At 40.1% G+C, this 19,772-nt stretch overlaps 1 protein-coding gene across 1 annotated transcript in view; it reads right to left on the bottom strand.

Annotated features, from left to right (window-relative positions):
• LOC138740435 (solute carrier organic anion transporter family member 2B1-like) overlaps nucleotides 1-19,772 on the bottom strand; it is a 48,585-nt gene that overhangs the window by 27,758 nt on the left and 1,055 nt on the right. Inside the window, exons 2-3 of the mRNA XM_069893056.1 lie at nucleotides 10,710-10,774; nucleotides 8,260-8,397 (exon numbers count right to left, since the gene is read on the bottom strand). Of these exons, the coding sequence (XP_069749157.1) occupies nucleotides 8,260-8,397; nucleotides 10,710-10,760 (189 nt within the window). The 5' untranslated portion in view covers nucleotides 10,761-10,774. The remainder of the gene's footprint in view (nucleotides 1-8,259; nucleotides 8,398-10,709; nucleotides 10,775-19,772) is intronic.

Here is a 19,772-nt window from a genome sequence, read left to right as displayed (position 1 = left end):
AGGGATCCACACCACCCAGCACATGCTCTGTTCTCACTGCTACCATCAAGAAAGGGATATAGGTCCCACAAAGCTCATACCACCAGGTTTATGAACAGCTGCTACACCTCCATCATTAGACTCCTCAACAACAAACTCAATCTGGGACTCATTTAAAGACTCTTCTGCACTTTATTGATTTTTTTCTCTCTATATTGTATAATAAATTTGTTTACATTTCTTTATTTGTTTACATGTATATCTTGAGTACAGTTTTTTTTGCACCACCAATAAGTGGTAATTCTGTCTCACCTGCAGGGAAAATAAATCTCAATGTTGTATGTGATTTCATGTATGTACTCTGACAATAAATCTGAAATATTGATTTTTAATTAGGTTGTTCCTCACAAATATAAACATTCTCTGCATTTTCTCTTGAAATTGTTCAAGATCTTAAAGATCTTAATTTGTTTACCTTCGTCATTATTTTCCTAAGTTTCATTTAGAAATTATATCATCTGCAAAATAGCTGAATAAGTCTGAGTTAGGAGTTGTATATTGAAACTATGTTGTGTCAGATGTGTGGTCACGGAAGGGAGGTATTATAAGTTGCCTCAGTGGTAAAATATACATTAATAGCCAAGGTGCATTGTCCAGGTAACTAAAAGTTGTTGCCTGACCTTTCAATATTGTGGAAGTGTTAAACAGGAATGGTTGTTTCACTGAATTGTGTTACTTCATGCGTATTTCCTTTTGATTGCCAATGAAACAGACTGTTTTGAGAAGTGCACATTTGAGGCCAGATCATGATGGTTTGGAACACCCGAGCTAAAGCTCCACAAGAAAACAAGAACGTTAAAAATTGGACTGGGGAGAGGCACCCGGCCCATTAAACCTGCCCGCCCCATCATTTAATATCACGATGATCTATGCTAGCTTGATCTCTTCTTCTATCCCACTTCACCTTAACTCTTAATTCCTTGATCTTTGAAATATTTATCTATCCCATCATTGATTTACCCTCCAAGACCTTCAGGAGCAGAGAATTCCAGATATTTACCTCCCTCTGAGAGAAAAATATTCCACATATCTCAGTTTAAAATGTCTGGCTCCTTATTTTGTTCTTCCCTTGCCCATATCTCAAACCTGTGGCATTCTTCTAAATTCCAAGGAATACAGACAGATGAATATTTAACTGCAAGATGAATAAGATTGAAAACATCGTGTTTAATCTATGTCTCCGAAGACTCTCGTAAATTTCTATAGGCGTACCGTTGACAGCATTCTGCCTGGTATGGAGGCACCAATTCTCAGGACATGAATAAACTCCAGAGGGTTGTTAACTCGGCCTGTGACATCACAGGCACCAGACATCACTCCATTGAGGACATCTACATGAAGTGGTGTCTTAAAAAGGTAGTCTTTATGCTCAAAGACCCCTACCATGCTCTCTTCACTCTGTTGCCATCGGGAAGGAGGTACAGGAGCCTGAAGACAAGCTCTCAGTGGCGCAGGGACAGCTTCTTCCCTGCTTTCATCAGATTCCTGAATAATTAATGAACCGAAGTCACTGCCTTACTTTTCGTGCACTATTATTTTTTATATAGTAATGTTGTAAAATGTTTATAATATGAATTTTTGCACTATAATGCTACTCCAAAAACAGCAAATTTCATGTCTTATTCATGATAATAAATTCTGATTCTGATTAAAGGTGTCACTTCTATAATGAATTCAAAGACTTTTTGGTAGGTAAGGAAGGGCTTTTAAGTGATACTAGAAAAGACTTTCACACTCCAGTCTAATCTGATACAGTTTACACAAAAATGCTGGAGAAACTCAGCAAGTCCCGCAGTGTTCTTCATGTTACAAAGATAAAGATACATAACCAACATTTAGGACCTGAGCCCTTCATCAAGGTAATACAGTACAATGTTTAGGTCATGCATTCTTTACAACAGTGAAGTTAAAAATGCATAATGCATCAATTGATGAGCACATGCAGTGTAGATAAGTGCAATATTCATGTGGGGGAATGGCTTCACAAGTTCCTGAATGGAAGAGCTGATAAGAAAGCATGTGTGATACATTAAAAGTTGCATTACATGACATACGTTCTTGAATATAAGGTATTATTTACTCCACGGTAAAGATTGTGAATCTGTGTGATGCCAGCACAACAATTTTGCTTTCCATGTCAGCAAGACCAAAGAGCTTATTGTAAATTTTAGGAAGGGGAAGCTGAGAGACCATGCACCTGTCTTCATTTATAGGTTGGGAGTAGATAAGGTTAGTGCCTTCAATTTCTTGGGATCCCACATACCAGGACATCAAAGCAATTGTGAAGAAGGCTCTCCAATGCGTTTACCTTTGAGAATGCATGAAAAGATTTGGCCTGTTATTGAATACTTTATCAAATTTCTACGGGTGCACTGTTGAAAGTGTACTGACTGGTTGCATCATAGTCTGGTTTGGTAACTTGAGTGTGCAGAAACACAGAAGGCTGCAGAAAGTGTCAAACCCAGTCAAGCCCATCATGGGACTGACCTCCAAAAGGACCTTCATCATCTTGGTCACAACCTCTTCTTGCTGCTTCCTTCAGGCAGACGGCACAGAATCATGAAAACCAGCACCTCTAGATTCAATAATAGTTTTTATCCAACAGCTATCAGGTGCTTGACTTTCTCTGTACTATTCTAACCTGAACCATAAACTAATCAGAGTTTACTAAAAGATCTGTTTAAATGATTGTAACATTACGTGTTTTCTTCCAAAAACTGCAACTATGAATATTTGTCTTTGATGTTTTATTAATTATTCTCTTTTTCTATCTTGGCATATTGTAGCAATTTAATTTAGGGCCAATCAAGAATGGGAAATTAACAATTGCCTTATCAGCAATGTCCAGATCTGAATGAATAAAAAAGAGCTACATCAATTCTGAATAGCTGAGGTTCCAATATTGATTTGGGAACTACAGTATAAGCATGCACACTAAACAGCAGACTAGTATTCCTTTATTTCAATACATCACAAACGATTGTTTGTGTTGCGATTAAATTTATTGATGTTTCCTGGTCATGGTGGTGGTTCCTGCAGTAAGTTTCTGCAAACAATATAGGATCTTGAATGAGTGGAATCAATGGTAACAAAGGCTGAAGAACAGTTACAGGACTAACTCGAGTCAATGGATTGGGCGGTGTTCAAGAACTCAGCTGAATGATTACATCAGGGTCATTGCAGACTTTATCAAAACAGTTGTGGACAAGTGTGTTCCCATCAAATTGTTCAGGGTATTCCCCAAGCAGGAGTCCTGGATGAACAATGAAATCTGGAACCTACTGAGAGCCAGATCACAGGCATTTAAGTTTGGAGATCTAGAACAAGTCAAGTTTATTGTCATCTGATTGCACGTACAACCTGACGAAACAGCGTTCTCCAGCCCTCAGTACAAAACATGCAGATACACAACCAGACATAACACACATACCATGTCCTGCAGGTACTAACCAATTAGCTCTGAGTTCACCTACTAATGTCGCTACTAAAAAAGCTACTAAAATCATCTACAACTGCCAAACACTGCTGAGTATCAGAGCCCTCATCTGGGATCTACCCATACGGTTTCTCAGCCCAGGAATCTCCAACAACTACCTGAGGACATATGGATTGGCTCCAGTGCCCCTCACTGAGGAATTAGACTCCGAAGGCAAGTTAAAAATTAAAGGCTCTGGGCCACACAGTTAAGTCCAGGTCACCCTCGTTGCAAGCAGATGATCGTGGCTTGTTTTGACTCGGTTTCGGTCTTTGCTGTGCCTTCTGGCCAAATTGGATCTAGCTCATCCAGCAGCTGCCTCCATCAGCAAGGTTGGCGAGGTAAATGGTTGGCCTGGTTAGATCTGGCTCTCCCAGCAGCTGCTTCCATTGGCTGCCTCCACTGGCAAGGTCCGCGAGGTAAACAATCATCCCAGTGAGATCTAGCTCACCCGGCAGCTGCCTCCATTAGCAAGATAAACACATGGGAAATCCATGATGCCAAAGGGTCCTGCTCACCCCCGCTGGTATTCAGGCCTTTCCATGCGGTCGACCAAGGTGGAACTCACCTGTCCCATCCACTAGGAACCTGAAGGAGTCAGACCCATCCAGCCCGACCTCATGTGACCTGAAACTATTAGATCCGACAGACCCAAACACTTGAGACCAGCTGAGGTCAAGGTCGAGTTTCATCGCTTCACCCTTCTGAAGCCCGAGGGAGTTGGAGTCACATATGTCCAACCAACCCACTCACTGCCCGATGCAGTGAGACCCGTCTTGTCTGACAGTTTGCCGCCTGACAGAACTGGAGGTGGTCTAGTCATCTGCTTGCAGCCTAAAGAAACTGGATTCACTAACTGTTCACCACCCAACAAGACTAGACCGGGTCTGCTTGACTATTCGTCTCCTGACCAGACAGAACCCAATCAGCTGTGACCACATTACTCCATCCCTCAACACTGGAGACAAGCAAGGAGGTGGAGTAAACGTCCAAACATCTCAGTCAAGCTAAAGATATTTACCTGTGTTTCTATCTGACATGACAATTAGGTACGTGGCTGATCTCACTATTTCAACCCTCAAAGCTTCCTCGAGACCAGGTACACCTTACTCTGACTGATAAACCCAACTACAAACACTGACGCCAAATCACCACCCTGCAAGCTACCCGCTAGGCCGTTAGTGAAACGCAGTGGAGTCTTCCAAATTCTTAATTCTTTATAATTGGGACCATTGTCAGATCACAAGATCATCCCAACTAAAATGGCTCTGGTCAATGCCAGATCCTTATCAAACAAGACTTTTATCCTTAATTCTTCACCACTCAAGGTTTGGACTTCCTACTGTTGGTTAAACACTGGTGAGATGTCTCCATTGCATGAGCTTGTCCCATAAAACTATGACTTTCTTAGCATGCCCAAATCTTCTGGCAAAACTCTCTCCACCGTTAAGAAAATCTACTGCCGTCAGAGAACAGCAGCAACGATCAAGGATCCACATCACCTAGGATATGTTCTTTTCTCACTGCTGCCACCAGGAAAGAGATATAGGTGTCACAAGACTCATAGCATCAGGTTCAGTTGCTACTTCTCCACCATCAGACTCCTAAACAACAAATTCAGAGATTCATTTAAGGATTGTTACTTTGCACTTTATTTATTATTGAAAGTTTATTTTCTGTAATTCACAGTCACTTTGTTTGCACTTCTTTGATTGTTTTCATTCTTTCTTTTGTATACATATCTTTTTGTTCAGTACAATTTTTTGCATTACAGTCAAAATTCTACTTGACTCACAGGAAATAGAATCTCAAGGTTGTATGTGATATCATGGATATACTTTGACAATAAATCTGAACTTTAAATATACTTTCATTATTAAAATAATCATATGCTGAGGTTTTCTGCCACTTGTTTGTTACTGAGAATTGAACTCACAAATAGGAAAAGCATGCATTCTCAGAGCTCATAAGATTCCTAGCTACTGGTGTCAGTCTCAAGCCTGTTATTGGAGTTAGTGTGAACACACATTGCCACAAATAATTTAAAATACTAAGTTAATTCCAAAACTCGCCTGGAAGTATTTAATGGTACTAAGTGTTACCATGCTGACTAAGGGCTGTGCAGTGGGGCAGTGGGTGGAGCTGCTGTTTCAATCTCAACCTCCAGTGCTGTCCATGTGGAGTTTGCATAATCTTCCTGTGAACTTTGCCACTTAAATTTCATCACTGATATTTGTTGGTTCCCAAGCCCAGCTTCTTAATGGATTTGCGTTGATCTTGTACTCTGATACTTCTCTATATTCCTTCAATTTCTTATGTAATTCTTTTATTGATAGTTCTGTTAAGCATGCTATGACATCACCTGCAAATGGACTGATTTTATATTCCTTTTACTTTTATTGCTTTTATTTTCTGTTCTTATCAGTTATGCCAAGGGTTCTATAGCTAAAGAAAACAGTGAGGGAGATAGTGGACATCCCTGCCAAGTTGACCTTGGTTCGATTATATATCCATTTACTGTCACCTTCACCAATGGTCCCTTATATAATGCTTTAATCCAATTAATATATTTCTCTGGTAGGTTGAACCGCTGTAGTACTTTAAATAAATAATTCCATTCTACCCGGTCAACGGCTTTCTCTGTGTCAAAAGCAACCGCCACTGTTGGAGTCTTCTTTCCTTGTACTGCATGGATTAAGTTAATGAACTTAGAGATATTGTCCATTGTTTGTCTTTTCTTAATAAATCCAGTTTCGTCAAGTTTTACGATTTTTGGTACACAGATAGCCAATCTGTTTGCTTATAGTTTTGCTATTATCTGATTCCACCTGCATTGAATTCCCCCATCGTTATTGAATGAAGATCTACCGGGACCAATGCCTGAAGAGGGTGCACAAAATCAGTGAACCGGTGCGGACTCGAAAGGCCAACATGGCCTGTTTCCGCTCCGTAAATGGTTATATATTGTATGGCTTTTCTCAGCCGTTTCCAACTTCCTCCGCCGTTTCCAACTTCCTCCTGAAGCCTAAGGAGTGCAAGCCAGTGGGTTAATTGCCTGTGGCAAATTGTCCTTGTGTGTTGGTGATTGGTGGAATTTAGAGGGAGTTGATTGGAATGTGAGGAGAATAAAAGATTAATGTCGGCCACCTGATTAGCATAGACAAGATAGCTTGAAGAGCCTGTTTCCATTCTATTCTATGACTCTGTAGTGGATACTGTTGTAGTCAGAGTGTCTCATGTACCTGTTTGACTGCAATATGTAAGAATTTCATGTTATCAGTACATTGTAATAATGTAGATAACAATAAACTCATTCTCGTTAGGGTAACTGCCATAAGGATGTGCTTGCCCTAACTAAGACACTATTCATTGTCACCGATAGTAATCTCCAATCTTGCTCTCTGTACTATATTTTATTTTGTTTAACTCATTAGATGTTTGATCTTTTTTTAAAAAAAAACTAAGGATACCAATCCTATATACTTAGTTTTGCTATTTATTATTTTTTATACTAAAAAGCCCTAACACTAGTTTTTTTTTTTTCCGAATTAATTATTAAGTTGTAAAACTGTTCTTTTCAATTTTCTTTTCAAATGGGCACCATTGGTACTTCTTGATATATCTTGTTTTTATCTTTTTTAAATTTTTTAGTACCTTAAACTTAGTTTAGTACCTGGGTTCCTCGACTGTAACATGTCAATTATATAACTTACATGCTCCTTAAAGCAACAGAATTCACATGATAGTAGAGAAGACTGAACTATGAAATGATCCCAGTCCGCATTGACAGTTGTTTTCCAACTCATTGGAGCGACTTCATCACTAACATCGAAGTACTCAAAATGGCAGAGATCGACAGCATCGAATCCACACTGCTGAAGATCCAACTGCGCTGGGTAGGTCACGTCTCCAGAATGGAGGACCATTGCCTTCCCAAGATTGTGTTATATGGCAAGCTCTCCACTGGCCACCGAGACAGAGGTGCACCAAAGAAGAGGTACAAGGACTGCCTTAAGAAACCTCTTGGTGCCTGCCACATTGACCACCGCCAGTGGGCTGATATCGCCTCAAACCGTGCATCTTGGCGCCTCACAGTTCGGCGGGCAGCAACCTCCTTGGAAGAAGACCGCAGAGCCCACCTCACTGACAAAAGACAAAGGAGGAAAAACCCAACACCCAACCCCAACCAACCAATTTTTCCTTGCAACCGCTGCAACAGTGTCTGCCTGGCCCACATCGGACTTGTCAGCCACAAACGAGCATGCAGCTGACATGGACATTATCCCTCCATAAATCTTCGTCAGCGAAGCCAAGCCAAAGAGAAGAAGAGATAATATCAAACTATGAAATAATACAGTAAGAGGCTCTTTGATGGACTTTGCCAGGGATGGCACTTTGAAAGAACTACAGTATCTCTTTGCTTTTCACTTACCTCAATTTTTTTTCAATTCAAGTTATTTATTCAATTCTGAAAATTCTTATTGGTCCTGCATCGATGATTCTTTCACGCAATGCATTCCAAATCCAAATACTGCTTAATTAATTTTCCTCTATGTAGCCAATGACAATTTTTTTAAAAATCCTGTGTTGCATGGTTATTGACTCCTCTATCAATAATAATAGATTCTCTCATTTCATGTATCAAAATGCACCATGAGCTAACCATTTTGGAAATATAATTAAGTATGTTATTAATGCTAATGTAATTAACTATATCATGTCCGAAGTGGCACAGCACTTCTTACCTCATGCACTGCTGTTAGGATTCCCGATATCTTGCTGGAGAAGCCAAATTGCTTTTCGATGTTGGAGATGCTGGTTTTAAAGAAGATGGAGGCAAGCAGCATGGATAGATGGAGCATTCCATGACAGAAGACAAAAAACTGCACAAACAAATTATATATATTTTTTTAAACTTTATTTATTAATTCAGAGTACAGATAATAAGTAACATATATAACAATAAACTATAAACATGAACGTTATATTTTATATATATAAAAAAAGAAAAGAAAGAGAGAAAAAAAAAGAAAAGAAAGAGAGAAAAAAAAAGAACCCCCCCCCTTCAGCCAACTCTCCTAAGGAGAGCCATAAAGAGAAGAGAAAAAATTAAGCATAGAAATTAAGATCTAATCAATGTAAATCAAATTGTAAATATTCTGAATATAACAACCACTTATTAATAAAGAAACTATAGTTATCACACGAAACATATGCAATTTTTTCCATTATTGAACAATATTTCATGTCATTATGCCATCTATTAATGTCAATCATATTTGTATCTTTCCACGTACCAGCGATACATTTTTTTGCTACAGATAAAGCTAAATATACAAAAGCAAGTTGAAACTTATCTAATCCCAAACCTTTCAGAGGTTGCAAACTACCCAATAAAAATACTGTCGGATCTAAAGGCATTTTAATCTTATACAAGTATTCTAGAAACAATTGAACTTTCTTCCAAAAAAAATTGTATATATATACATGACCAAACCGCATGAAAAAAAGTTCCAACAGTATTACCACATCTAAAACACAAATCTGATTCATGAAAACCATACTTTTTTAGTTTTTCAGGTGTTAAGTAGAGTTGATGTAAAAAATTATAATTAATCATTGCCACAAACGAATTATAGATGTTACTTTAGGATGAGCTAGTGAAACCATTTATCTCCTACATAGCAGTCCATTGAGGATGTAGCTTCAGAATGTGTATAATAACTTTGAAGTGAAATGTTAGTGTATTTGAACATATGATTTCAAGCTATTACTATTTAACATATCAGGGTTCAGTTAAGATTATGTTTCAACAGCATATTTTTCTGTGAAAGGTGTTTTGTTTCTTATAATTTTACATATGTACTTGGACCATAGGAATAGGATCAAACGCCTTGTTTTGAGATTCTTACCCTCATAATGAGTCTGAAGTCACAGCTTCACTTGTACATCTAATTTTTCAAATTATCACCACTGCCATTTTACAATTTAAATTTCATTTCCTAATGTTCTTTTCATAAAGAATTGAATGATATTATATTTTCAACACATTGTACTCTTCAACAAAATTATGTTACCAATATCTCAACACTAAATGAAAATGTTTTCTAGCTACTTCATGTGATCAGGCGCAAAAGGAGTGTTAAGGGAAATGAAAAGGACATTAAAGTAAATTAAATCTTTTTTTTTGTGTAATCATGCAATATTTGTATCTGTAGGTTATACTAGTTGGTAACTTTCAATCCATAACCCCACTTTAAGCACACAGTTAGAGTTGTTGGACATGAAAGACACTGAATGCTGCCTAATGGAACTGCAGATTCAAATCTGCATTTTTTACCCTACAGCTTTGGAGCCAGGAATTCTGGCTAGAATGTTGCAGCAATTATCTGTGCTGCCTTTGGTCACAGCAGTTGTATTCTGGATTAGCCATGGGTGTATCCAAAAGATTAGCCTTGAATGAGATGGAATTGATGCATGGCAAAATATATCATTATACAAACCTAAATAAAAGTGTATTTCACTGTTTATAAATCATGTCTAAAGATTAATTTTGTGCCGTAGCATGGTTGTGCGAAATAAATGCAGCAAATGGAAAGCACACCAATTGGAAACAGTGGTGCCCCACTTTAAATATTCAGATTCAATTCTAATGATGGCATCAGTTTGTTTCAAGTGAAGGTTAAGGGATTATCTACTTTTTTTTTCTCCATAATTGGGTCTTTCTGAACATATTCCCAATGATTTACTTGAGTGATTAAGGCCCTTTATTTTTATTCTGTAAAGGCCACCTGCTTTCCATTTGACATACATTTTCTACTATCAATCCTGCTGCCATTTTCCATTGACTTGGACAGAACCTTGTCTGGATTTGTAGATAAACCTTGAGAGTTAAAAAGCTCCTTTCCCAAATTGTGTAGAACAAAACTGTTTGTTGCCACCATATCTTCAGAATATTCAACCCCTACCATCATATTTAAATCATGGATTAGATATTTGCAGTTACATTAATGACAGTAACTGTGAAAAATTTAAAAGACTGAACTAATGCAGCCTAGAACAATAAAATTGTATGGCAAAGACAGAGGCCATTTGTTCTATTATGTCCATGCCAGCCACAAGTGAATATTTAGTTAACTGCACATCCCATCTGTTAGTGCATTGCCATTGAGCAAAAGGATATTTTTATCTATACCTTGATGCTTTTGAATAAATTCATTTTCTTTGGTGGTTTTGCTGTAACCATGGATGTCAACGAACCTACCGAGGTAAAATGAACATTAGCTCTCAAATTACATCTGCCAAATAACAGACATATCATTTGTTATCAACAAAATATCCTGAAAATAATTGGCAGACTTTGCTGTATAATATGAATAATCCTAGATATTTAATTTTTGCGGGAGTTTACTTTGGATAAATTTTATAACAAATATCTGAGATCTTGAAAGACACAATGTTAAGCAAGTCTCGTCCCTACAGTTCAGAACCAAACAATGATTTTTGAGACCATATACAATGAAATCAGGTCAAAGGCCATGTAAGTGATATAACCTGACATTCCATCAACTTTCCATCATTGACAAAGTATAAATTGAAAGCATGATGAAAACTTTTATATAGTTTATCTGCATGTGTGCAGCTTCAACAACACTCAAGCAGCTTGACAGTATCCAAGACAAAGTAGAATATTTGATTTGATCATCAACCATACACAATATTTATTCCCTCCACCACTGACACACCATAACTGCAATGTATTCTATTTGAGAAAGCACTGAACTTGCTACCTTGGCTATGGCACAGCACCTGCTAAATCAACAGCCTCCACCATTTTGGTCAAAGGCATCACGTCCTTGAGAAAACCCCATCTGCAAGTTCCACTCCACATTGAATAAAGATAATAGAAGGAAACTTATGGCAGATAAGGAGAACTGAACATAGGAAAGGCCCTCAGCAATATTGAAAGGATAGGAGGTTCAATATTAAGGGCAAAGATGAGACAGGAACTATTGCAGCTAAACAAAATTAAGATAAACTGCAATGCATATTAAGGTCAAGAATGTAACTAGGGAAAGAGTCTGGCACATTAGGGACGAAAGTGGCAATTTGTGAATGGAGCCAGACAACATAGTTAAAGACTTCAGCAAATAATTCTCATCTGTATCTACTAAGAGGAAGAATGTTGTAGTTGGAGTATTCAAGAAGGTAGATGGTATAATTTAGAACATATTACCATGAAAAATGAAAAGTGGATAAATCACTAGCTCCTGATGAGATACTATGGGATGGTGACTGGTGAGGTGCCAGGTGATGAAAGGTCAGCAAATGCAGGGTCTATATCAAGAAGGGCAGCAGGAATTATTCAAGTAATTACTGGCATGCAAAACTAATGTCAAAGGTATGGAAGGATTGGAAAATAATTCTGAAGAATATGATTACACTACCCTTGGAAAGGAAGTCAATCGAAGGTAAATTCAATCAAAGGTAGTAAGTATGGCTCTGTTTAGGTGAGACCCTATCTGATCAGTTTGATTTATGTTTTTTGGGTCACTGATTATCATCAGTGATTGAGATGATAATGTGGTAAATTGGATCAGCAAGTTTGTAGACGACACAAAGGTTGAAGATGTGGTTGAGAGCAAGTAAGGCTCTCAAAGTGTGCAAGTGATCTGAGACAGCTGGAAAAATGGACTGCAAATTGACAGACAGGATTTAATGCAGATAAGTGTGAGGTGTTGCATTTTGGAAGGACAAACTAAGGTGGGACATACACAGAAAATGGTAGGGTATTGAGGAGTGCGGTAGAGCAGGGGGATCTGGGAATTCAGATACATGATCCCCTGAAAGTGGTGTCAAGAGAGCTTTTGGCACAATGGCTTTCATAAAGCAAAGTACTGAGTATAGGAGTTAGGGCATTATGGTAAAGTTGTTTAAGATATTGGTGAGGCTAAATTTGGAATATTGTGTGCTGTTTTGTTCATTTAACTTCAGGAAAGATATAGTATCAATAAAATTGAAAGATTTCAGAGAAGATTTACTAGGATGTCACCAGGACTTGAGGAACTGAGTTACAAGGAAAGGTTAAATAGGTTAGGACTTAATACCCTGGAGAATAGAAGAATGAGACAAAATTTGATTAGAGGTATACAAAATTATGATGAGTAGAGATAGAGTAAATGTAGGTATGGTTTTTTTCCCACTGAAATTAGGTGAAATACAAACCAGAGGACATGGGTTAGTGAACATTGTGGTTGATATTTTTCATGGTGGGAGTATGAAACGAGCTGCCAGCCGAAGTGTAGAATGAGGGCTCAATTTTAACATTTAAGAAAATTTTGGACAGGTACAGGGAGGGAGGAGTATGGAGGGATATAGACTGGGTTCGGGTCAGTGGGACTAAGCAGATTAATAATTTAGCACAGACTAGAAAAGCCAAAGGGCCTGTTTACTGTACTGTAATGCTCTATGGTTGAACAGCCGACAAGGTTGTCATCCTTGGCGACTTCAACGCTCGCGTCGGCAAAGACTCAGAAACCTGGCCAGGAATCCTGGGCAAGCATGGTGTCGGCAAGTGCAACGACAATGGGCGCCTCCTGTTGGAGCTCTGCGCAGAACAGCGGCTTGTCATTACAAACACCCTTTTTCAACAGAAGGACAGCCTGAAGACAACCTGGATGCATCCCCGATCCAAACACTGGCACCTCCTGGACTATGTCCTGGTGCGAGAAAGAGACAAACGAGATGTGCTCCACACCAGGGTCATGCCCAGCGCGGAATGCCACACTGACCACTGGCTTGTTCGCTGCAAGCTCAACCTTCACTTCAAGCCAAAATCCAGGAATAGTAAAGCCCCCAGAAAGAGGTTCAATGTTGGAAACTTGCAGTCAGACGAAGTGAGAGGAAACTTCCAGGCAAACCTCAAAGCAAAGCTCGAGGATGCAATCCGGCTCACAGACTCGTCCCCTGAAACCCTCTGGGATTAGCTGAAGACTGCCATACTGCAATCCACTGAAGAGGTACTGGGCTTCTCCTCCAGGAAAAACAAGGACTGGTTCAATGAAAACAACTAAGAAATTCAGGAGCTGCTGGCAAAGAAGCGAGCTGCCCACCAGGCTCACCTTGCAAAGCCGTCATGGCCAGAGAAGAAACGAGCCTTCCGTCGCGAATGCAGCCATCTTCAGCGCAAACTCCGGGAGATCTAAAATGAGTGGTGGACTAGCCTCGCCAAACGAACCCAGCTCAGGGCGGACATTGGCGACTTCAGGGGTTTTTACGAGGCTCTAAAGGCTGTGTACGGCCCCTCACCCCAAGTCCAAAGCCAGCTGCGCAGCTCAGACGGTAAAGTCCTCCTCAGCGACAAGATCTCCATCCTCAATCAATGGTCAGAACACTTCCAATCTCTTTTCAGTGCCAACCGCTCAGTCCAAGAATCCGCCTTACTCCACCTTTCTCAACAGCCCTTAAGGCTAGAGCTGGATGAGGTCCTCACCCGGGAAGAGACATATAAAGCAATTGAACAACTGAAAAGTGGCAAAGCAGCAGGTATGGATGGAATTCCCCCAGAGGTCTGGAAGGCTGGCGGTAAAACTCTGCATGCCAAACTGCATGAGTTTTTCAAGCTCTGCTGGGATCAAGGAAAGCTGCCTCAGGACCTTCGTGATGCCATCATCATCACCCTGTACAAAAACAAAGGCGAGAAATCAGACTGCTCAAACTACAGGGGAATCATGCTGCTCTCCATTGCAAGCAAAATCTTCGCTAGGATTCTCCTAAATAGAATAATACCTAGTGTCGCCGAAAATGTTCTCCCAGAATCACAGTGCGGCTTTCGCGCAAACAGAGGATCTACTGACATGGTAATTGACAGCTCCAAGAAAAGTGCAGAGAACAAAACAAAGGACTCTACATCACCTTTGTTGACCTCATCAAAGCCTTCGACACCGTGAGTAGGAAAGGGCTTTGGCAAATACTAGAGCGCCTCAGATACCCCCCAAAGTTCCTCAACATGGTTATCCAACTGCACGAAAACCCAACAAGGTCAGGTCTGATACAGCAATGAGCTCTCTGAACCCTTCTCCATGCACTGAAGAGCCAGCTCTTCAGCGCTTGACGTCCTGTTTTGCGGAAACTGCCAAAATGTTTGGCCTGGAAGTCAGCCTGAAGAAAACTGAGGTCCTCCATCAGCCAACTCCCCAGCATGACTACCAGCCCCCCCACATCTCCATCGGGCACACAAAACTCAAAACGGTCAACCAGTTTACCTATCTCGGCTGCACCATTTCATCCGATGCAAGGATCGACAACGAGATAGACAACAGACTCGCCAAGGCAAATAGCACCTTTGGAAGACTACACAAAAGAGTCTGGAAAAACAACCAACTGAAAAACCTCACAAAGATTAGTGTATACAGAGCCGTTGTCATACCCACACGCCTGTTCGGCTCCAAATCATGGGTCCTCTACCGGCATCACCTACGGCTCCTAGAACGCTTCCACCAGCGTTGTCTCCGCTCCATCCTCAACAGTAGAGCGACTTCATCTCCAACATTGAAGTACTTGAGATGGCAGAGGCCGACAGCATTGAATCCACGCTGTTGAAGGTCAAACTGCACTGGGTAGGTCATATCTCCAGAAAGGAGGACCATCGCCTTCCGAAGATCGTGTTATATGGCGAGCCCTCCACTGGCCACCGAGACAGAGGTGCACCAAAGAAGAGGTACAAGGACTGCCTAAAGAAATCTCTTGGTGCCTGCCACATTGACCACCGCCAGTGGGCTGATATCGCCTCAAACCGTGCATCTTGGCGCCTCACAGTTCAGCGGGCAGCAACCTCCTCTGAAGAAGACCGCAGAGCCCACCTCACTGACAAAAGACAAAGGAGGAAAAACCCAACACCCAACCCCAACCAACCAATTTTCCCTTGTAACCGCTGCAACTGTGTCTGCCTGTCCCGCATCGGACTTGTCAGCCACAAAAGAGCCTGCAGCTGATGTGGACATTACCCCTCCATAAATCTTCGTCTGCGAAGCCAAGCCAAAGAAAGAATGCTCTATGGTTCTCTTCCCAACCTTAGTTTCGTATCCATATATTACCATCACTGTACAATGTTACATTCATTTCTATTTACAGTATTGCCATCACTGTGGCACTTTGTTGTTACTCCCCCCTCTGTTGCGTTAGGGGCTTCCCCTTGGTCTCAGCCCCTCAATGCCCAGTAACAGAAGGACTTTAGACTGTGGTCTTTCCCCACAGCACCCTCACGCTGCTGCACCAAGCCTCAGTGCAGTGCTCAGCATATACTCCTGCAGCATGGAATGAGCCAATCGGCAGTATTCCCATACTGACATCTCTGTGTGCTATGTTACAAACTAACAAACCTAATTAGTATTAACAAAGGAACAGCAATGGAAAATTTACCAGACAATGGTAAATTCAAAATGATAGTTTTTATTAAACTATTAATAACATAAAATTTCTTACTTAACTCTAAACTTAACTCTAAATTTAACCCCATTATGTGCAAATGCAAATGTTTGTATGTATTAAAGTCCAAACCTATTTCAGTTTAAACTTAAATCTGAAAAGTCCATTTTAAAGTCCAGTTTCAAACTTCTTGTGGAACTTCAGGATCTTTTTAAATTGTGGTTCAGAAATAATTATAAAGCAAGAGTGCAGCACCCAATTCCTTTCATACTCACATGTCTTTAGATGAGTTGTCTATCAGAGAGATATTCTTCTCAGAAGTGTTTTCACAAGTTTCCCCCTATCTTGATAGGGTTGCACAACTGTGATCTTCACGATGAGTTATTTCTTAAACAGGAGTGACCATTTTCTGTTCACATATGAGGCTGCCTCTCTTTTCTTAAAAGAGCAGTCAGAAGTGGTCTTACTTATTTAAAAGCCACTTATGTTGTGTATCTCCTATTATAAGGATAATATAATACAGAACAGAATCTCTCTCTCTTTCTTGAGATTACTGCCCCAATCCTGTCTTTCCAGGATTTTGTTTCTTCAGTCTTGTCAGTCTTCTGATTTAAAATGTCCCTCTGCCTTTAGTATATTCTTTGGCTTGGCTTCGCGGACGAAGATTTATGGAGGGGGTAAATGTCCACCTCAGCTGCAGGCTCGTTTGTGGCTGACAAGTCCGATGCGGGACAGGCAGACACGGTTGCAGCGGTTGCAGGGGAAAATTGGTTGGTTGGGGTTGGGTGTTGGGTTTTTCCTCCTTTGTCTTTTGTCAGTGAGGTGGGCTCTGCGGTCTTCTTCAAAGGAGGTTGCTGCCCGCCGAACTGTGAGGCGCCAAGATGTACGGTTTGAGGCGATATCAGCCCACTGGCGGTGGTCAATGTGGCAGGCACCAAGAGATTTCTTTAGGCAGTCCTTGTACCTCTTCTTTGGTGCACCTCTGTCACGGTGGCCAGTGGAGAGCTCGCCATATAACACGATCTTGGGAAGGCGATGGTCCACCATTCTGGAGATGTGACCCACCCAGCGCAGCTGGATCTTCAGCAGCGTGGACTCGATGCTGTCGGCCTCTGCCATCTCGAGTACTTCGATGTTAGGGATGAAGTCGCTCCAATGAATGTTGAGGATGGAGCGGAGACAACGCTGGTGGAAGCATTCTAGGAGCCGTAGGTGATGCCGGTAGAGGACCCATGATTCGGAGCTGAACAGGAGTGTGGGTATGACAACGGCTCTGTATACGCTTATCTTTGTGAGGTTTTTCAGTTGGTTGTTTTTCCAGACTCTTTTGTGTAGTCTTCCAAAGGCGCTATTTGCCTTGGCGAGTCTGTTGTCTATCTCGTTGTCGATCCTTGCATCTGATGAAATGGTGCAGCCGACATAGGTAAACTGGTTGACCGTTTTGAGTGGAGATGTGGGGGGGCTGGTAGTCATGGTTGGGAGCTGGCTGATGGAGGACCTCAGTTTTCTTCAGGCTGACTTCCAGGCCAAACATTTCGGCAGTTTCCGCAAAACAGGTCATCAAGCGCTGAAGAGCTGGCTCTGAATGGGCAACTAAAGCGGCATCGTCTGCAAAGAGTAGTTCACGGACAAGTTTCTCTTGTGTCTTGGTGTGAGCTTGCAGGCGCCTCAGATTGAAGAGACTGCCATCCGTGCGGTACCGGATGTAAACAGCGTATTCATTGTTGAGGTCTTTCATGGCTTGGTTCAGCATCATGCTGAAGAAGATTGAAAAGAGGGTTGGTGCGAGAACGCAGCCTTGCTTCACACCATTGTTAATGGAGAAGGGTTCAGAGAGCTCATTGCTGTATCTGACCCGACCTTGTTGGTTTTTGTGCAGTTGGATAACCATGTTGAGGAACTTTGGGGGGCATCCGATGTGCTCTAGTATTTGCCAAAGCCCTTTCCTGCTCACGGTGTCGAAGGCTTTGGCGAGGTCAACAAAGTTAATATAGAGTCCTTTGTTTTGTTCTCTGCACTTTTCTTGGAGCTACCAACCACAGTTTTAGTTTCACTTCTGGAAAACCTCCTGCCTTTCTTCAGAACCACTCCATATCCATAACAACCTCTGATCTCATCTCTGTTCAAGTACCTTAAGTGGTTTATGATTCTAGGAAGTCTGATAACACAAGCAAAAACCTGTTTTTGTTTAAACAGATGGCCTCCTTCAGCAGTTCTTCTTGTGTAATTCAATACTTCAGTTTTTAATAAAGCAAACATTCCATTGTTCTTGAATTTCAATTAAGAATACTTCAGTTTCATTGTGGTTATATTTTCCAGATACGTCATCTCCATGTATGAACTCTCTCTCTGTTCAATGGTTCTCTGTAAATATGCTGTTACTGGTGTGTGACCCTGTATCCAGCCCACAATTCCCTCACTTGAAATATATTTAACTCTTGAAATATATTTAACTCTATTGTCACACTGTTGCTGGGAATGAACTGTGACAATGACCCTTGCATCCTCCTTTACACACTCGTAGCAAATCTTCTTTCTGTAAAGTGTTGGGTGGCTGTCTCCAATTCACTGCAGTGTCATCAGAAATTTTAAGTTTAGACAAGCAGCATGGTAACAGGCCATTTTGGCATATGAACCCGTGCTGCCAAATATACCCAATTAACCTACAACCCCAGGATGTTTTTGAATGGTGGGAGGAAATTTTTTTTTAAATATATACTCTATCTTCTGATTTTCTGTCACATCTCTCTGAAATTCCTTTTCTAATTCATCAATCTGTTTCTCTAATTCAAGGCTCTCGGTCAGATAATTCTTTTTAACCTTAGAGGTATAACTAATTATTTGACCTCTCAAGTAAGCTTTCATAGCATCCCACAATATAAATTTACTCTGAACAGAGTTAACATTTTCTTCCAAAAAGAGATTAATTTGTTTTTTAAAAAATTCAATAAATTCCACTTTTTTTTAACAACATCATATTGAATCTCCAATAAGAAGCTGCATGAACCTTTTGCAGAACTCTCATAAGTAAAATACAACAAAGAATTATCTATAATTATCTGTAATATTCTGCTCGCAGTATTTTCCCCTGTAAATGTGCCGATACTAAAAAAAAATCAATTCTAGAAAAAGATTCATGTCTAAATGAATAAAAAGAGAAATCCTTCTCTTTTGGGTTAAGACGTCGCCAAATGTCCACTAAATTAAAATCTTTCATCAAAAAAAAATTTGAATTGCCATTTTAGATTTTTTTAACATTTTTTTGAGATTTATCTAATAAAGGTTCCAAAACACAGTTAAAATCTCCTCCAACCAGAACATTTTCATTAGCTTGTCCCAAAAGCAAAAATGCATCCGTAATAAATGCTTCATCATCCATATTCGGTGCATAAATGTTAAGTAAAGTCCAAAATTCATTAAAAATCTTACAATTCAACTTAAGAATACGTCCTGCATTCATTTCTATTGATTGTAATTCAAAAGATAATTTTTTATGTATCAAAATTGCTACTCCCTTAGCTTTGGAATTAAATGAAGAAGAAAAAACATGTCCAACCAAATCCCTCTTCAATTTCATTCTTTCTTTTTCATTCAAATGTGTCTCCTGTAAAAAAGCAATATCAACCTTCATCTTTTTAATGTAAGCCAAAACTCGTTTACGCTTGATTGGGTTATTTATTCCCTGAAAATTAAAGGTAAAATTAAAAGTAAAGAAAAAAGAGAATTTTTTTTTATAAAAAGAACCCTAAAATTAAAATATATAGACCCTCCAAATAAAAATAATATTCATTAATAAGAGAGACAAAAAAACTACCAAAAAAATCTACCAAAA

The sequence above is a fragment of the Narcine bancroftii genome, chromosome 8 (genome assembly GCF_036971445.1).
Source record: "Narcine bancroftii isolate sNarBan1 chromosome 8, sNarBan1.hap1, whole genome shotgun sequence".
NCBI classification, from domain to species: Eukaryota; Metazoa; Chordata; class Chondrichthyes; order Torpediniformes; family Narcinidae; genus Narcine; species Narcine bancroftii.
The sequence above is the reverse complement of the archived record's forward strand: the minus strand, read 5'-3'. Positions and strand labels throughout refer to the sequence as shown.